Source organism: Magnolia sinica, chromosome 8 (genome assembly GCF_029962835.1).
Source record: "Magnolia sinica isolate HGM2019 chromosome 8, MsV1, whole genome shotgun sequence".
NCBI classification, from domain to species: domain Eukaryota; kingdom Viridiplantae; phylum Streptophyta; class Magnoliopsida; order Magnoliales; family Magnoliaceae; genus Magnolia; species Magnolia sinica.
In genome coordinates this window covers 68,744,176-68,763,967 of record NC_080580.1, presented here as the reverse complement: position 1 = coordinate 68,763,967, position 19,792 = coordinate 68,744,176, and the positions used below count along the sequence as shown (strand labels likewise).

Sequence of the window (19,792 nt, the reverse complement as noted above, 5' to 3'; positions counted from 1 at the left end):
TAGATCAATGGTGGGGCCCTCCTCCTCCTTGCGTAGGTGCATAGGGGGGGCGTGCGTGTGCGCGTGATGTCCCCATCAAAGAGTTTGATTGTCTGTCTTTTAATGGGGGTTTTTTATTCCCTTTTGGTGAGTGGTCACTCTCGACTCTTGGAATTTAGCCATGAGATTGTCCACCTCATGGAAGTCCCCTAAGCCTATGAACTTAGGTCTCTTTATCACTTTTCTGGATAGCTGTTACAAGAAAGAGGAAATATTCGGTTATTGTTTGTTCTACCATTTAAACAATGTCAGTTGATTAAAATTTTGGGAGAAAAACAGACAGTCTTCCTGTCAATGTTATCTACCAGATGCTTTACAACAACTCCATAGAGACTAGATTATAAAAAAAAAAACTATTGAAATGTGGAAAAACTAAGAAACTTCTATGCTCTTGTAGATCTTCCATTTCGTTAACTCTTTTCGCTCAAACTGTGTGCTTACTGTGTACGGAACTATGTCCAAGTTTCATATATAACATTTATGAGTTGGTAAATGTAGCAGGTTCCATACACAGTTTGATGCTTTCAGTTTTACCATTATATTTGTGGATCCCATCAGCTGAATGTATGATTCTGTTAGTATTATATATATATATGCAGTCGAGCTCATGGGAACTTCCCATGAGGTCGAGTTGTGTGGGCCCACCGTGATGCGTGTCGAACATCTACCCCATCAGTCAGGTGTACCATTCCATGGTGGGCCTAGGGCTTAAAAATCAAGTCAACCCATGACTTGTGTGGGCCACACCACATACAAAAGTTGAGAGGGTTTCCCTCCATTAAAACATTCATAATCATTTGTTGGGCCCACCGAGATGTGGTTCACAAATCCAGCCCATCCATTATGTGTCCCACTTGGATGAGGGGTTAGACCAAGTTTCAGATGTATCCAAATTTCAGGTGGGTCTCACGAACTGCTTTTATATGTTTTAGGCATGTCTTCACATGATTTTAGATGGTATGGCCCACCTGAGTTCCATATATGGCTTATTTTTGGGATATCCCATAATTTCAAGGGGACCCATCAAATGCACAGTATTGATGTTCGACATGCTTCATGGTGGGGCCCACACAGCTCGACCTCATGGGAAGTTCCCATGAGCTCGACTGCATAGAACCTTTTCCCTATCTATATATATATATATTGTGTTATGCTCTAAGAAGATGATGCTTTCCTTTTTTCATTCTCTGCAAGAAATAACTAATGTAGTTGGGACTCCCAACTAAATTAGTTATTTCTAATTCTTTTGATATGAACTTTTTTCTTGTCCATTCAATTTGGACAAATGTAAATATCATTCTACTGAAGTTATCTTCCCTTCATGTTGGACACATAACCCACTTTTTCCCATTGGCAGTGTCTCTGGTGGCAGGTTGGAGTGCACAATGCAAAATATTGCTGATAACTTTCTAAATACATATTCTTCTAGATGTTATAAAGATGTAGAAGGTAGGAAAGAATTTATCTTTACTACTTTTAATGCTAAGTTTGTTTTCCACAGTATGCAAACTTTATCACTCTTTGTTCTTCTGTTTCCTTCACTTATATTGATGGACTTCTTTCATTGTGAAACATGTTTATGTTTACAGATGCATTGGACACCTTCATTGTATATAATGAAAGAAGAAAGGTCACGTCATCTGCTAAAAAGAAAAGAAGACAGGCAGACAAATCTTTGCACCAGGTATATGTTGTTCTGCTTTTTAAAATTGTAGATGGTAGATTTTGGGGGGAATACTTGTTGGGGGGGGGGGGGGGGGTGTGTGTTTGAACTTATGCCAGACCTCTAGTGGCCTTATTAAATGATATTTCACACATAGTTGATGGTTCAGATGTATAATTACATGCAATAACATTATATTGAAGTGCTTCATTCTTTTCTTACAATTTAGTTTCATTTGCTAATTTCTATTAGAGAGCACTGGGAAAACCGGCAAATACACCAACAAGGCCCAAGACGAACTGGAAAGACTACAAATATTTAAGGACTCAAAACATGAGACCAACCCACAGCATCTAACTTGGCCTTTCTAGACACTTTCAAAACCGAACCACTATAATTTCTGAAGCATCAATTTTTCCTTCCCATCACAAACCCACAAGAAGCATAAGCCTCCAAACTACCTTCCCTTTTTTTTTTTTCCATACACCTCTCCCAAACCAAGCTAGAAATTAAAAAAGAAAAAGAAAAAGAAAAATCTATGGATCCCGGCATCACCCACTCCACTCTATAGACTTCAAAGAACCTCTCCCACACTTCCTTAGCAAATGGATAATGAATGAATTGGTGGCTGATTGAGTCCGTGCTCTGGATGTAAATGACATAGATATTGAGAAGGACCATCCTCCTTTTCTGAAGGTTGTCGACTATTAGAACCCTATTCCTACCCACCAACCAAGCAAAAGCCGTAACTTTTGGAGGAGCTCCACAGTGCCACACAGGATGTAACTCCTTTTTTTCCATTTTTCTCATATATTTTTATACCTTTTTGGCTTTTTTTTCTTGTCCAATACGGGCCGATGCTGATACATGACTCCAAACAGTATCGGTTGTTGGCCGGGCCGATATGCCTGCCAATACTGACATTTAGAACCAAGCCTGATATAATGAAGATTCTTTTGTCCTCTTATCCTCCTTCCTGACCATGCTTGCAATCACTTGTTTCCATGAACTGCCTACTTTCGATCCGAGCACCATTACCACTTGTCAAGCAGTGGGAGTTCATGAGCTCCAACTTCCGGATGCTTGCACCCCCTTTCAAGTAAGAAAAACAGACTTCCTCCCACATTATTAGGTGGATTTTATTTTTCTATTCTGCTCCCTGCCATAAAAACTCTCTCTTCAACCTCTCCAACCTATCCAGAACTGTCTTAGGGCACCTAAACAATGACATGTAATAAAGTGGAAACTTTGACTAATTTTACTTTCTATATCATTTTTAATTACTTCTTCCATTTTTTGTAAGTTCTGAATAGTTCACTATTATTGACTCCATTGGTGCAATAATTTTCTGGTTGTGCATTACCTAGCAATTCTTTGACTAAGATATTACTTTTAACGGATGTTCCACTGAGTCCCTGTTTGTTTTGGCGACATCTGTAGAAAGAAATTGTTTTCCTCAAAATCACTGTTATCTACTTTTTGGATTGTAAGAAACAGTGAGGAATCCTCATTACCATTTCCACTGCAATCTTTATGGCTTCGAAATCATGATTATCTTTTCCACAGAAATATTTCTTCCCATTGTTTGGATTGCAAGAATGATGGGAATCGTCTCTAGCATTTACTGAGGACTTCTCTTAAAAGAAAGTCTTGCATTGACATGGGACACGTGTAAGGTTCTGTCCCTATAGTAAGTTGGTCCTAAAATGTGAGTATGATCACCTGGAATCCAGTCCATGTAAGGTTTGGTTGCATTTGCTGGAGTACAGTTACAATAGGATTGTGGAGTCGAGCATTTTTTGTGGAAGCCTTTGTCCTGGAGAACTGTATTCCTTCCAGCCTCCCATTGGACACCAAAATATTCCAGTTTTTGGACAGCTCTGTCCAAATGAACAACTTTGTTTTAAGTGAATGCTGCATCCAAATGCATTTGACATGGATTACCATGTTCTAAGTTATCCTGCATCCAAACAATCCCCTTAGGAGCTGCAGAAGTTGTTTGCCTCAATGCCATTTCTACTATATTTCACCTGAAAAATGGCTTTTAAAAGCCAGAAAACTCCTAATTCGTCATGATGCAGTATGAACTTTCTTGCTGTTATCTTTTGCTAAGCATAGAACCCGTTGAACCTTATTGGTCTGCTGTTAATGTTTTCAGTTTTGTCTTGATGAACAGACTCCAGATGGTTCCTTGTTGGATATTATAAGAAATGCATCTGATCTTCTTTCACGCTGTGATATAAAAATTCCCAAGGTATACTCTCTCTCTCTCTCAAATAGAATCTTAAACTTTCCACACAATCCTCAGATAGGTTAGATATGACTATTCATTTAAAGATAAATTCCTGCTTATGACTCTATATTGGGCTGCCCAGTTTGCCATTTCCCCCCTTAGGCAACCACTGTTTTGATCTAAAAGCAGCAAATAAATGCACTTCTGCTATAAAACTTGAATATATAAATCAGAAATGCCAAAGGACTGTAATAATAAATCTTTTTTGTGCATTGAATCTTAATCCACGAACTGTCACAGAATTTCTGACATGGATGCATATCATACACATACTAATCCTAAATGAATTATGCCAAACAGTTTGAGACACTATCTCTGACCTTTGTCTAATGGTGGTCCAGGAGCAACAACAAATCAACAATGATGGCAATAAATTCATTCAAACCTCAGCTCCAAAAGATCACTGTGCCCAATGATAAAACTTGAGCTATGAATATGATGCCCCGCCCCAAAGGTATAAAAGAAATAATTGGTCAAGTTGCAGGAACGAAAACCCTAGAGTGAGACAGAATCCTCCAATAAAAGAAAACATGCTGTAAAAGCACTAATCAGCGTATCAGAGCACCCAGTTTTGATCATAAAACAATAGATTTCCAATGAATATTATAGAGGGGCATGCCCTCTACGGTCATATTGTTTGGATTTTGATGAAAGATATGTTATTATTCGACACCAGCCGCCAACCTGATGCAACTGTCCTTTATCCAGGCTGGGACTGGCAATGAGAGCACAAAACTCTCACAAGTGGAGTTCTATGGTCCACTCAAACTGAATGAGATATTTTCTATGATAGCTGTAAGACCAGCCATATGCTTTGTGGGACAGAATGTTCGGCAGCTAAGGAAGAAAATGTTCCTAGGTTTAGTGTAGTTGAAATGAGGATGTTGATATGGACGAGTGGCTTGATAAGGAAGGATAGTGTAACAGCCCGAAATTTCACGGCCAGAGTTTACACTCGTGCCCGAGAAAACCGGGTGTTAATAATGTAAAACTTGGATGCTTTGAAAATCGCACTGTATTTTTTTTTCATTTAGATTACATCCAGATACATTTCTGAAGGTAGCATTCATAAGAATAAGATCAACTATATTGATTGTATTTCATCAGAGTAAAAAGAACAATCAAATGCCCTCTCAATGGGAGCTTATTACATTTTCGAGTTCGCAACGAAAGTATAAACTAAGTAAATAAACTATCTTCTCATTCTTTCGATGTAGTCTTCTATAGGAGGCTGGTCCTCTAAGTCTTCAATTTGTATGTCACCTATAACATCTGTACAGTTGGGAGATGGTCAATGCCCTACTTATGGTGATGGTCATCCTTTAAGATTAACAGTAATTCAAGAGATTCATAAAAATATGTAAAGGTTCTGATACGTCAAGTACCCTACACTACAAGAGGTATCAATGCACAATCAATCTATATGAGATGCATGCCTAGCAAAGTATATGCGGTGTATCACACTTAGCGATTGCCATGATGTGGAATACGATTTTAGCTATCCGGCTCGCCCTGCATCTCATACTACGGAGATTAGCCGCCGTATCCCACGCTTAACATCATTTTACACGGTTATCCCAAGACAACCACAACACATGACTGAGTGAATACGCCCCCAGAGATTGGAGCGACTATTTGCAACAACCCCCCCCCCCCCCCCCCACATAGTACTTGCATCAAGAGAGAATTCCTTTATCCATGTACAGTTAGGAATATCAAGACACCTGTCGAGCCCTTAAGGAAAAAAAAAAGGGCGAGTGACAATAACTAGCTTGAATAAGAGGCGAGTGATGAAGGTCAACTCGAATATGAGGTTAAAGCCAACTCAATAAATAAAAGAGCGGCAATGACCGATTCTTTGATGAGGAGGGTGGCAACGGCCAACTCCATAATTAGAAGACCGACAACCGTCGATTCTTAGATACGGAGAGTGGCAGAGCCAAATCAATGGTAAGGCAAAGGCAAGGCTTGTATCCATAGCCTCCCATGAATCTAGGAAAGCCTCTTACAATAGATATCATGTAAAAATCTCAAAAGGGCCAATAATTGATGATAACAATTTAAAATGAAAACAGAGGGAAAGTAATAGAAATCTGAGGACATGTAAAGGACAAGTGTAAAGGCAAGATAAAATACATCAACTCAATTAAGACAAAAGGTACGTGAAAGGCGCGATAAAATAGCATGAAGGCATAAAAGGGCAGGATAAATATATCGACTTAAATTAACGTAAGCTTAAAAGATAAAACCCTCACCTCTTATTGACGAGTCGTCCTTTTTCTCTAATTTACCTGGTTTGGATACCTTAAGTTAGTTTTCAAATAGTTCTGAGGTAGTTTCGGTTTAGAATTTACTCTAGATACTAACCTTACACGTTTGTTTTAGTTTAATCTTTTGTGAGATAGGATTTAAGTAATTTTAACAACGAAATTAAAGAGGAGAACGAATTGGGAATGTTTGTGTATGAACCATTGATAGGGTGGCATGGCTTCCTTCCTTTTCTTTATTCTTGTTCGAAGATGGGCTAGACTTGCACAGTCTTCTTTCTCTCTCCTTCATTCTTTCCTTCTCCTTTCTTTTCTTTTCTTCCTCCCGTTGGACGGCTATAGATCTGGGCGAACTAGCTCCCTTTTCTCCTTCTCAGGCTTTTCTTCTATTTTGTTTTCTTTCTTGCAGCCGGACAGGCTTTTTATAGGCGTTCAAACCCAAAAGTTCCCTTGCATGAATCTTTTTATGTAGCAAGGGATTCGCAGGAATTCCTTACGCAGTGGTAGATTGCGTACAGAGACGGAACAGAGTTGTGGTTATATTCCCTCTGACAGTTGCTAGTTGTATTTTCTTGCAATTAAAAGTGCTGGGAACATTTCTCCATCGAAGGGTGGTTAGATGGACGTCCTAGATTTAGTGGTTGATCCTCTATGGCCTCTGGATCTCCATTCCGATCATGGTGTTGACGTATGCGATCGTGGTTCGCGTTTGCGAGTTTCGAAGATGCGTTTTGCGCAAGATAGTTGACGGGAAATCAACCTTTGATTCTTTTCCTTCCTTCCGTCATCTAGGGTGGGATCGGAATTCCCAACCCTTGATTTTGGACTATTCAGATCGAAGTCCAGAAGGCTGGTGAGGATTTCCTACGCGGAACTGTTTTGCGGAGGGAGTCTTTTTTTTTTTCTTCTTTTGGTTCTTTTGTTGTAGTCGGTGGGGTGAATGTTTCTTTCGGAGATCTGCTCCGTCTATCCGGTTCACTACGCTATTTTAGGACACGAGGTCGAAAATGAAATAATTCCATAAATCGGGTGGGCCACAGAGTCCAATCGAGTATCGAGAACATTCATCGTTAAAAACTCAATTGAAATTCTCTTCCGTACAGTGCCATGCACATGGTATATCTTATTTACAAATTTACCCTTTATTTTGTCTAAACTTCTGCCATCCGTAACTTGCAACTTTATCGTCCAAACGAGGTGAAATTTGATAGGTGATCATTATTTTTCACGCCCTCTCAACAGGTTAAATTTGGGCCCTGATCTATCAAGGATGACTAAGATTCTCTTTTAGTGGCTAACATACTCCATAATTCAAAATAACATTTGTACACCTTTGATTAATAAGTTACCGGGTGGTTTGAACCTAGACCGTAAGATCTTCATGATGATCAGTTTACCATGATGTTCGCGTGGCCCGTTTGGTGGATCCAAACATGACGGATGGTTATATGACTTGCTAAAAATAAGGGGACTTGATGTTTAGTACTCTGATCATATATGTAGGTGGATGTACGGTCAGTTTCATAAATGGATGGACATAAAGCAGGTTTTTGGAGTAATTAGGGGTAGAACATGTATATCGTTAGATTTGAGTGACTAATTCACATATGTAAATTCTTCATATTTCAATTCTAATGGTGGATTAAGCATATTCATATGGGGTGAACAAGATGAACAGATCAAAATCTTGATCTGATAAGCGTACAGACGGATGTAGAGGTCAAGTAGCTAGTTTACTATGATCTAAGGGCTGAAATTCGACATGTATGATTAATTTATGATAATTAGGCATGGTATAAAATTTTACATGAAAAGGATCACGAGAACCATGTGATTTGGAATTCAGGGGTATAGATTGATGGCATTTTCGTAATTATTGCTGATCTAAGAGTTTTGTGAAACCTAATGGTTCTATATGGTTATATGCACATTTTTGAACAATTCTTACAAACGAACTTTTCTCTAAATCATTACGAATAATCGGTTATTCTTTAATTCACTTAAGGGAAGGTATCTATGTTAAGTCACATGATGGATGGTCTTTTCCTTAAAATCAACGGTCAGATGCTGGATCTATGAATGGAGATTATTCCCAACGGTTAGATTCATGTCAGGGAATGGATGTAAGGCTAGGATAGTTAGGTGTCATACACATGTACATATCAAGTTAAATTTCATGGTAACACTTAAGAACTTTCAATACTCGGGTATTGAAAAGTTTGGGGTGTTACAGATAGAATTAGAAATGAATGCATTCAAGGAAACTTGGGAGTAGCATCAATAGGTAATAAGAGGAGGAAAAGTAGACTTGATAGATTGGTCATGTGAAACGGAAGCCAGTGACTGCACTAGTTAGAAGGAGTGAGTTGGTACAAGTTGCAGGCTCTAAAAGGGCAAGGCAAAGGCCTAAAGGATGTGGATGGAGGTTGTAAGAAAAAATTTGATGACCTATGGTATGGCCCCTAATAGATTGGAATGGCGTAACATGATTCAGGTAGCTGACCCCAAATAATTTGGATAAGGCTTAGATTATGATAATGAAATGTATTATAGGAACCCACACCAAAACTAACTTTATGCACACTATAGACAACTACAATACATGGAAGCATGGCCATGAATATATGGGCAAGCCATACAATATATCTTAATGAAATGCTATGAACTAGATAGAAATCTTGGAGTCCATCTAGATGTGCTTGATATTCTCTATTATGTTAACAGAGCCCTAACTGACTGCTGATGGCCATGTATCATAACTGAATTGGTCATCCTCATTATGTGTACATGGTTGAACCACCCCGTTACGCCAGAAATGGGTTGTATCAGCCCATTGCCGATAAAGGTCGATATGGGCTAATGAAGGCCATAAAGTCCCCACTTTGAAATTTTATATTTTAATTTGGCTCTTATTATTCCACTTCTTTCTTCATTTCCACCATGGAGGAAGCTTAGAAAACTAATTTTAGACTAGATCTATGTCTATTTTGAAGATCGAAACATAGAATTTAAGTGGGACTCAACGAATGGAAGTAGAATAGACCATTTTGGGAAGTATTGGAAAAAGGGGGAAACTGTCACTTTTTATTTCATTGTTTTTATATTCCTTTTGTTGTATTTACATGTAATGGGCCATAATCCACCAAATCAATGCTTGATCTGTGTTCGATTAGGGCCTATTTGGTTGACTTTCAGGACGTTAAGCTGACATACAACATAATTATTAAAGAATGGTATGATACACAATTGAATTCATGTTAACAAAATAAATAAAGAAAGAAAGAAAAGATAGATTATGGTGTTATGCATTTTTTTTTTCTTATTATCCAGATAAATTTTCAAATTTTTTTTTTTTTGCCCAAAAAATAAATCGGCTGATATGGGATTTTATTTTCTAATATTGGTCAAATATGGTCTGCTAGTCTTGTATTGTTTTAGGGCCCGACCAATACACCCACCTACATTGTTGTTCAAAACCTTGATTGGGGCACATTGGATACAAATCCACATGGTGCACCCATTCTCAAAAAATCTAGAATCTTCCACTAGAGAAGTCCATCTAGGAGTTCAATTAAATTGGTTTTCAATAGTGAAGCACTAGAATGAATCAATCTTAGATCATCACAATGGGACATTTGTCTAGTATTGTGATAAAGTGTCCTTCCACGAATATAAATATAGATGATCAGTGACCCCACTGTGATGTTGGCATGGTTTCAAAAGGAAAGACTTGGGGTCATGGTTCATGAATCACCCCATCCGATTGGGGTGATTCCAACAATGTAGAAGCTAAGGCTTTTAGGGAAGGCTTGAGGATTTTTTCTAAAGATTTTTTTCTTGATCACTAGTTGTTGAGGCTATTCTTTTCTGCATTTTCTTGTGCAATGAGTAATTTCTTTTGATTTCTTGGGAAAAGAAGATGGTCCGTTAAGAAAAACATAGGTGTCTTGACTCTATGTCCACAAACACTCTTCTAGAGGGTTTTTTTTTTTTTTTCCTTCAAGTTTTGCTGATCACATTAGTCGTCATGCTGACTCCATCTTGTATAAGCTATTTTTATCGTTTTAGTCCTTTCCATGCATACTATGAGTTTTTTTTAATGCACTTTTGTCATCGATGGTTTCAGCCCTCTTTACTATTTTCCGTCATCTTTACCGGCTTTCTTTATCCTTCAAAAAGCCTTCTTTCATCTCCAGGTTTAAAGAATCAGACGGCTTCAAATAGTGTCAGTGGATATCAGTAGAAGCTGCCATACAGTTGGACTCTCACATCAACTCAACATAATTTGGTCCATATTTATTCATAGTGGTCAGGTTGTTAAATACATGTCCAGAATAACTTACTACAGAGCTGGCCGGTACGATATGGGCTGTATCGGCTGATATAACCCCTTTCATTGCCTATATGACCTTGTAATGGCGGGAACTTTTTGAGAAAAATATAAAATATTGTTGGGAAAATTCTAAAAATAATGTGAGGATCCCAAATATATATTCTTTTTTGGTTTTGGACATGTATTTGATGCTGTGATGGCCCATTCTTTGGTAAGAATGTTGTCTTTCAGGCAGTGTCAGTTTGACCTGCTGAAAGTTGACCAAATAGCCCCTAATTGAAAGTAAAGCATTAGTTGATGGATTAGGCTTCTTTACACACACACACACGCACACACACACAAAAAGAAGAAGAAGAAGAAGAAGAAGATGGAAAGATTAAAAATAGTGACGGTTTACCCCTTTTGATATTTCCCAAAATGGTCCACCTACTTCGGTTCATTGAATCCCGCTCAATTTTTATTTTTATTTTTTTTAGTTTTTTAGTTTTTTTTTAAGTTTTTTAGTTTTGTTTTTATCCTCAAGAAATGCCTAAATCATGTTCTAAATTGTTTCTAAGCTTCCTTCATGGTTGAAATGTATAAAGAATATAAAATTGAGGGAAAATTGAAAATAATAAAAAAAAAACTTTCATAATGCATCCTTTGTGGCTGTATTGACCTATAACAGGTGACTTGGCCTTGTATGCTGCCCGTAACGGTGCTGAAATGAGGTGTATCTGCCCATATCGGCCCATTTTTTTTTTCCATCACGGACCGATTCATCCCGTATCGCAATGACGGGGGTGATAATTTCCTTTACGTAAAGGCTAATACAACCCTAATGTAACCTTTTTTTTTTTTAATACCATGGTCCATAGTGACACTGCTGGTTGATGTTTTGTGTTCTATTATTAACATCTTATCTGTTCTTTTATATAGTTAACAATCACATGTTATGCACCTTAATTGTGGACATATAGATTCTCTCTGCATACATAGAGGCCCATAGTCTTGAATGACCTCTTGCCTTTTATTTTTTATTTTAATTTTGCATTTATTTGTAGAATTATTTTTGAGGTTGTCATACCCTTTTCTTTAAAGTTACCTAAAATTTATGTCAGTATTATATATTTCAATCTAAAGCTCAAATTTCCTTGAATTGGTTCATGACTGCTTCCTCCAATTTTTGCATTGAATTAGACATGTGAATGGGTTTGAGGGCCCATGATAGAGTGGAGTGGTGAAAAAAGTTTCATGTAACTGACCCTGATTAGTTGGGATAAGGCGACGACAACAATATGATGTGGATAGGTTTAAGAAGATCACTAATCAGTAGTCTGGACCCTCATTCATTTAAGTTAATGTGATATTAGGTAAATTTCCAATTAGTTTCTTTATCCTAAATTAAGCCTTGAAGAGTAGTCATGACATGGAGGGCATTTCTCGTCCTTGGTAAATTAAAAAAATAAATAAATTGAAATTATGTATTGAGGAAGCGAGGATGTAGAATTCATATGATAGACCCATAAAATATTTTTGTCCAATTTTTGATGTACTTCTCTTGTTCTTCTCCCAACATGGATTAGAGTGAGTTCTATAGGGTTCATCCTTACATTTTATTATGTGACTTTAGCTGCTTTAAATCACTAACAAATAGGCAACACCTATTTATGGAATTTCCATTAATGAGATATTTGTTTTTCAAAAAGATTTGATTAATAATTAGCAAGAGGTTCTCTTTCTTGATGTTTAATGATATTTTCTCCCTCTATTTGTTAGATTGAAGACAACAATAAATACATTCAAACTGGACCACCATTTCTCATTCTTCTCCATCCAGCCTTGGGCCCACTTTGGGAGGTCACCAGACAAAAGGTATTATTGCAACTTTTAGAGTCACCATTATTATTTTTTGAATGATTTTGAGTCACCATTATACCTCTCTTATTTATATAATTTACCATTACGCATTGGGTGCAATTACTTATATCTAAGTTACTTATTTGGCACTCTATCTTTGTATGTGTGGCACAAATGTATGGGGTTCCATTGTGCGAATCTTCTACTAATGTTCCTTTCCCAAGTAAATCATGCTTTAGACTCACATTCCTGCTCCTGCTTCCTAGCTGTTTATATATGCTAACATTTTGAAATAGAAACTTCCTTGCTTCCGCAATTGAGTCTCTTCCTACTTCCCTTCACGCTTTGTGCAATGGTAGTATTGACGTAGGGAAGGACGTGAGGTCGAGCACCATCTTCCTTAGGGGGGAATAACTGTTCCGAATCTATGGAACTTCTCTGGACTCCTCACTGAGATTTCTCAAATCCACTAGAAAAGAAACAAGAAAATAGAAATAAATTCTAGAAAATTTGTAATTAGATTGATGATTGTCTAATATCTATGTACCTGCTACACCATTAATATAAAAAAAACCAAAATTCGTAATTACCAAAAAAAAGCAAATTTCTAACTCTAATTAAAATCCTAATTCTACTCAAAACTCTTCTAAAGCCTAATTTCTAAAAATAAAAATTCCAAATAAACTTTTTCTAGAAGAGTCCTAGCATAATTACAAGTTATTTCTAAAAAGGAAGAAAATCTAAAAATCTAAAAATAGGAAACTATTAAAAAATGCAGAATTACTAAAATTAGTAATTTTTTTTCCTAAAAAATTGTTTTTGAGCTGAAAGCGCGCGTTTTCTGACAAAATGGACAAATGCGACTTACTGTGTGTCAGTTCACCTCAGATGGCCGGTTTCAGTAAAGATTGATAGGTTGTGCGCCCCGTAATGATACCCAGATCAAAAGTTACGGTCAATTTATAATCCACCTTCTTTTGGCCCAACTATGCTAGGAACGTATTTGTTACATGTTCTAGATTAGACCCCTCCACTTGAAAAAAAATCGTCATCGAGTTACGTAAGGGACTTGGCTCATGATTTTGAGATAACTTCTAACGGCGATGTTTATTAGCCCTTTTCTTGTACTTGGCATTAGGCTCTTGAGCTGAGACAATACACGTACTCATGCTTTCCTTGACTTGACTAGTATCGATCAGTTCTTTCACTTCTGCCTTCAAGATCTTATATTGTTTCTGATAATGTGGGCAATTAGGTAGACTTGCCCTTGGGACGGGATCAATGTGGTTTTGTATATCTCGTATGGGAGGCAATTTATTAGGGAGTTCATCAAGCACAACCACCTTGAACTCTTGCAACATTGGTTCCAAATCCTCTGGGATGTTCACAGGCTCCACATATTTTTTCTTTCCAAGTAATGCATATATATCTCCCGTTTCCTCAGATTGTTTAACAAAGGATTGTTCAGTTATGAGACATTGTCCCTCTACTTTGAAGTCTTAGGTTGGTTCTCCGTTCCCATAGGGGCCACATGTCCCCCATTAATGAATCTTGTAGTTTGTCGCAACTCCGTTTCGACACGATCATCTCTCGTCGACATATAATGAGATTTCTTTACATAACTCCTTACTGATCGGCTATCCTGCCAATAATTTTAGTTTTGTTGGAATAATACCTTATCGTATTCTCTAAGAAGGAATCGCATGCGCAACAATTGCTTCATCCGTGACCACGTGCATTTTAGCGCCTTCATTTGTCTTGTCCGCTCGAGTTGAAGTTGTTCCCACCAAGTTGAAGCTCCACCCTTCAACTTGTAGGCCAAAAGGTTAACTTTCTTCTCTTCCACGATGTCCATGTAGCTGAAGAAACGTTCGACTTTAAGCAACCAATTAAGGAAGTCCTTGAAGTAGAGTTGACCATTGAAACTAGGAAGATCGACTTTCATATTGAATTCTTGATCCGTTCGATCTATCTGATCAATGCCTCGTCTAGGATGTTGTAGAATCATGTCGTTGGATCCCCATCTTCTTAGGAGTGATCTTGTGGTTTACTGCCAGCATCACCCTGCGATCAGTGCGATTACCAATTCCAACACCTGTTGGGGGTGGATCACCGTCATGAACACGGAGCTGCCCTAGGGCCTCCATTATGCGATTCGCCATGCAATCGATGGAAGCCTGTAGCCCTTTTATGGCTTGCCGATTCTCTCGCTGTGTTGCTTCGAAAGCCATTACGCTTAAAAGATGATTCCATGGAGCACTGTCCATGGGATTGTTGCCCACCCGCTATTAGAAGACTGAGGAAAAGCCTTGCTCTGATACCAAATTGACGCAGGGAAGGACGTGAGGTCGAGCATCGTCTTCATCAGGGTGGATAACTGTTCTGAATTTACGAACTTCTTTGGACTCCTCACTGAGATTTCTTGAATCCATGAGAAAAGAAACAAGAAAATAGAAATAAATTCTAGCAAATTTGTAATTAGATTGATGATTGTCTAATATCTATGTACTTGTTACATCATTCATATAGAAAAAAAACAAAATTCATAATTACCAAAAAAAGCAAATTTCTAACTCTAATAAAAATCCTAATTCTACTAAAATTCTTTTAAAGCCTAATTTCTAAAAATAAAAATTTCAAATAAAATTTTGTTGGAAGAGTCCTAGTATAATTACAAGTTATTTCTAAAAAGGAAGAAAATGTAAAACTCTAAAAATAGGAAAATATTAAGAAATTTGGAAATACTAAAAATAGTAATTTTTTCCTAAAAATTCTTTTTTGAGCTGAAAGCGCGCATTTTCTGATGAGACGGATAGATGCTACCCACTTTGTGGGTCGTTTTACCTCGGATGACCCGTTTCAGTAAAGATTGATAGGTTGTGTGCCACGTAATGATACCCGGATCAAAAGTTATGGTCAATTTATGGTCCACCTTCTTTTGGCCCAACCATGCTAGTCCCGATCTTCCTAGTGATATGCAGGACAAACATCGTTATAAGTTGTCCAAGTTGCCAAGAGGAACGTATCTGTGACACGTTCTACATCGAGTATGGGATCAAGAATGCTCATCTGATTGGTCCATGGATGGGCCCAACCATGCTAGTCCCGATCTTCCCAGTGATATGCGGGACAAACATCGTTATAAGTTGTCCAAGTTGCCAAGAACGTATCTGTGACACATTCTACATCAAGTATGGGATCAAGAATGTTCATCTGATTGGTCCATGGATGGGCCCTATCTGAAAATTACATTGGTTTGATGGTCCTACTTACCAATTTTGATTTGCGAGTCGAGGGTGTAACAAAAAGCCAAAACTATGGAGGGATGATTAGAATATAAAGATTTCAGAATTACTTTGACTAAAAGTGAGTATATGGAATGCAATTTTAGTCACAATGGGAGTGAAAACGAAGAAATAGTTAAGATTGTTGACCAAGAAGTACCCTAAAATGACTGCTTTTGATTGAAACTGTACACAAGCCGAACCGAGTTGAGCTTGACTAGCAGGCTACCCCAGCTTGAACTCGTCTCAGCTTGATCCTCGAGCCTGACTGGTTAGCTCGGCTTGGGCCAGCTCGAGTTGAGTTCGAGCGATCTTTCGAGCCGAGTTCGAGTTCGAGCCTACGAGCTGAGTTCGAGTTTAGGTTTTAGGGTTTTTAATATTTATATTTATAATATATACAATATATATATATATATATATATATATATATATAGTTATATTAAGTGAATCCGATTTGAGTCGAATTGATTCGAATCAAGTCAAGTTCCGAGCTGAGTCAAGTCGAGTGAGTTAATTGAGCTAACTCGGTTCGTGTACAACTCTACTTTTGATATCTTGTGCTGATCATGAGAGTAGAGAGATTGAGAAGGATGTTGCTTATCGAATTCAAGCTAGGTAGAAGAAGCAAAGATGTGCGTATAGAGTTTTATGTTATTGCTCTGTACCAATCAAATCGAAGTGGAAATTTTATAGGATAGCTATGAGGCCAGCCATGCTTTATGGGACAACATATTGGGTAGTTAAGGAACATATCCACTAAATGAGTGTAGGCGAAATGAGGATGTTGAGATGGATGAGTGGATTTGTGTAATCTTCTAGATTAGGATACTTCCTTTTATGTTAAATTGTGTATCTGTTGAGATCACTCCAAATCTCTACATATCTCCCATCTCTTCTACTGTATTCCTATCATTCTCATTGAAATAAAAAGTTGCAGTTTCCACAATGTAGTCTCTTGCGGTTTAGCACGATAAGTTGCAGTTTCCACAATGTAGTGTCTTGTAGTTTAACATGCTATCAAAGCAACAATTTGATCTACCATGTCACTCGACCATCATTATCAGTCAACCCTTATCACGATGTTTACTCACAACATCATTGTCATATGTGCAAAATACACCTGCCAAATCCATAGCTAGTGTAATCCATACACAACCGTTCTTGTTGGGGCTAGGTCTCCTATTTGTGACCACTACCATTGTCATCCACCACTGCACTAGATCCATCCCTACTTCATTGTTTCTGGTGACCTTCTGTCACAATCACCAACAAATCTAGATTCCAATTGCGACACCCATTATTGCATGATAATACTGAAACCCATTTTGGATGTCTGCAAACAACGTCCTTGCCATCGTTGGAATCAGTCACTCAAAGAACCCACCATTACTTCCTAGTGCTATCCTACTAGTTATCATCTTCCCCGACATTGTTTCCAAACCTTACATCTCTTGCAGTCACTGATCACTGACAATAGATTTATCTTCCGATATGCCCCAACAAGCCATTGTGGAACTTGCTTAATTTGGATTGATAGTAGGTGGTTGCGTTCCATCACCTGCTGATTTCCCAAATCTCCACTGCCATCGGATCTTTGGCCGAATCTACCTTGTCGTAACCCACTTCCAACAAAACCCGTTGCTAGAGGTGGGTTTCGAGCAATCGACGACTCGCCGATTTTTAATTCAATCGGTGCGATTAATCTCCAACAATCTCTGCACTTTTCTTACCAAACTTTCTTCTTGTTGGACCCGTATCATCAGCTCGCCATGCAAACCCACCATTATTTTCGGCACTACCAGCCCATGTGTTCATCATCTCTGATCTACCCTTATTTGTGGTGCCGTGTTGCCAAGCTGTTTCTGGTATCTCCGCCAACTGCATCTCAATCGATGCAGAAACCCTTTTTTAAATGTTGTTTTTGGTACTTTGAGAGTGTACCAGTTTGTATGCACATATGTATGTGGGCTGGTTGCTCATTGTTGCTTCCTAATTCAACCACCATCTACTTGTTCAATTTTATTTATTTATTTATTTTTTAAGATAACAGAAGACTTATATTAAAATAAAAAAGATTACAAAAGAGGAAATCCACCCGCTAAGTAAGCGGATCAATCACTGATCAAAACGTAAACAAACTACAATCCTTTAGATGAAATACATTGGAGGCCCACTTGACAGTAAAGAAATGAATTCTTTTCACTAAGTGTTCGACTGGATTGGATTCCCCCTTGAAACATCTCCCATTTCTTTCTTCCCATACTGCCCACCAAACAACCATAAGGGTCATTCTCCAGACCAAGGTTTTTTGTTTACATTTTCCAAAAGCCACACCATGCCAAGCTTTGAGCATGCGGCCAGTCTACCTATTCATTAGTACTGCCAACCAACACTTGTCTTTATAAGTGGCCCTTTTTTGGTCTAACATGATCTCCATTGTGTGGGGCCTTTTTGCCCACAGTTGTTTTTCTATATGCTAGGTTCTCTGACCACACATGTTTTCCAACATGTAAGATCTTTGAGGATGTAAGTTTCCCCGTACTAGGCTTTTTCACAAGATGTGTTTCGTTTGTGTTGGGCATTTTGGATTGGATTCATTTTTGTACTTGACATATGGACCGAACTTGTTATTGTGCCATACATTTAGACTAGAGCTTATTACCCTGTGGCCTTATGGTGGAACCTATTTTTGCTTTGTTGTCGTAATATCTAGCACCACCAGGAGAGCAATAATTGAACTCCCAACCATTGGAAGTGCATATCCATTGAAAGAGCAATGGGTGAAATCCTGGCCACTAGAATATCACTAAATCATTCACCAGTTGTTGAGTTAATATTTTTGTCTTCAATTTATCCCACTAGGTATGATCTTATGAATGATAAGGATGGCATATAAACATCATGGGAACACTGATGCAGGACATGAAATTCAAGTATGATGTGCAAGATTTTTAGGCTTTAGATCACACTAATTCAGAAACAGTTACACAAAATTTCACATCCCACACAGGTTCAAGCACTCAATCAAGGGGAATCTTATGCAGATCCAGGCCTACACGTGCTAGGGCTGGATTAATCAAAATTATAGACCAAAATACAATCCGGGGGGGGGGGGGGGGGGTTTGTAAATTAATCCACACATGCACAGAAATAATTCCCTAATCCAAGGGATTCAAAAATTTCAATTTGAGGAACCCTGAGGTTGAAGAAAGGGCATAAAATTGGGGATTTGAATAATTTAGGGTTACGTTTAGGGATTTTGGGTGAAAGAGGAATGAAAGAGGAGAGATGAACCAGAGAAGTACCACACGTGTGGACATCAGCAATGGCCCAGACGTACATGCGTGTGATCTCGGCCGCACGTGTGTGGGGCCCACTATTCAAAAAAAGGCTAGCTTAGCCCTGCTCAGCCAGGGGTGGACTTCAAAACCTCCAAATTTCAGCTCGATCCGATGCATGGTTTGTGTGTGGTGATTTGCCAAAGTTTCAGCCCTCCTACGGCCAGATTCTGGAAATCTACTGTATAGAGAAAAATGGCTGCAATAGAGGATGAATTTGAAGTGTAGATGATTGTAGGAGGAGAAATATGGATGTAAGAAGGTGGGGCGAATCGGGATAGGTGTGGCTTCGCACCAGGGTAGTCAGGCCTTCGAGGAAGGGAGGGTTTCACACCCAATCGAATCTCTACAACTTAGAAATTTAGAGGGGCAGAAAAATGCAGAAATTATATTAATCTTCAATGAATAAAAAAACTACAAGGGATGCCTATTTATAATAAAACCCTATACCCCAAAACTCGCGCCATGTGCGCAACCTATTATTTGGCAACGAAGTAATAAAAAATAATAACTAATCAAAGCAATCTAAACAGTCCATGATACTCTTAATAACAATAATAAGCAAAACACAAAGTACTAGATTAATTAGAATAGTGCGGCACGATCATGAGAACCCATGGTGGGATTCACATGACTATCGGGTCCACTTTAATGAACCAAAACGTGGTTCTCTAATTAGGATGCCCTCCCTGGACGTCGTCATTGTTTCAGATCGATGGTTGGGCCCTCCTTGCAT

General features: G+C 38.3%; 1 protein-coding gene across 6 annotated transcripts in view; it reads left to right on the top strand.

Annotated features, from left to right (window-relative positions):
• The window catches only part of LOC131253394 (UTP--glucose-1-phosphate uridylyltransferase 3, chloroplastic), a 72,251-nt gene that overhangs the window by 36,596 nt on the left and 15,863 nt on the right, over positions 1 to 19,792 (top strand). For 3 of the 6 annotated variants that reach the window (XM_058254362.1, XM_058254361.1, XM_058254357.1), the window contains exons 9-12: positions 1,397 to 1,488; positions 1,629 to 1,723; positions 3,861 to 3,956; positions 12,354 to 12,449. In XM_058254362.1, coding sequence (XP_058110345.1) covers positions 1,397 to 1,488; positions 1,629 to 1,723; positions 3,861 to 3,956; positions 12,354 to 12,449 — 379 coding nt within the window. The remainder of the gene's footprint in view (positions 1 to 1,396; positions 1,489 to 1,628; positions 1,724 to 3,860; positions 3,957 to 12,353; positions 12,450 to 19,792) is intronic. The other 3 variants (XM_058254358.1, XM_058254359.1, XM_058254360.1) reach the window with 3 other exon arrangements.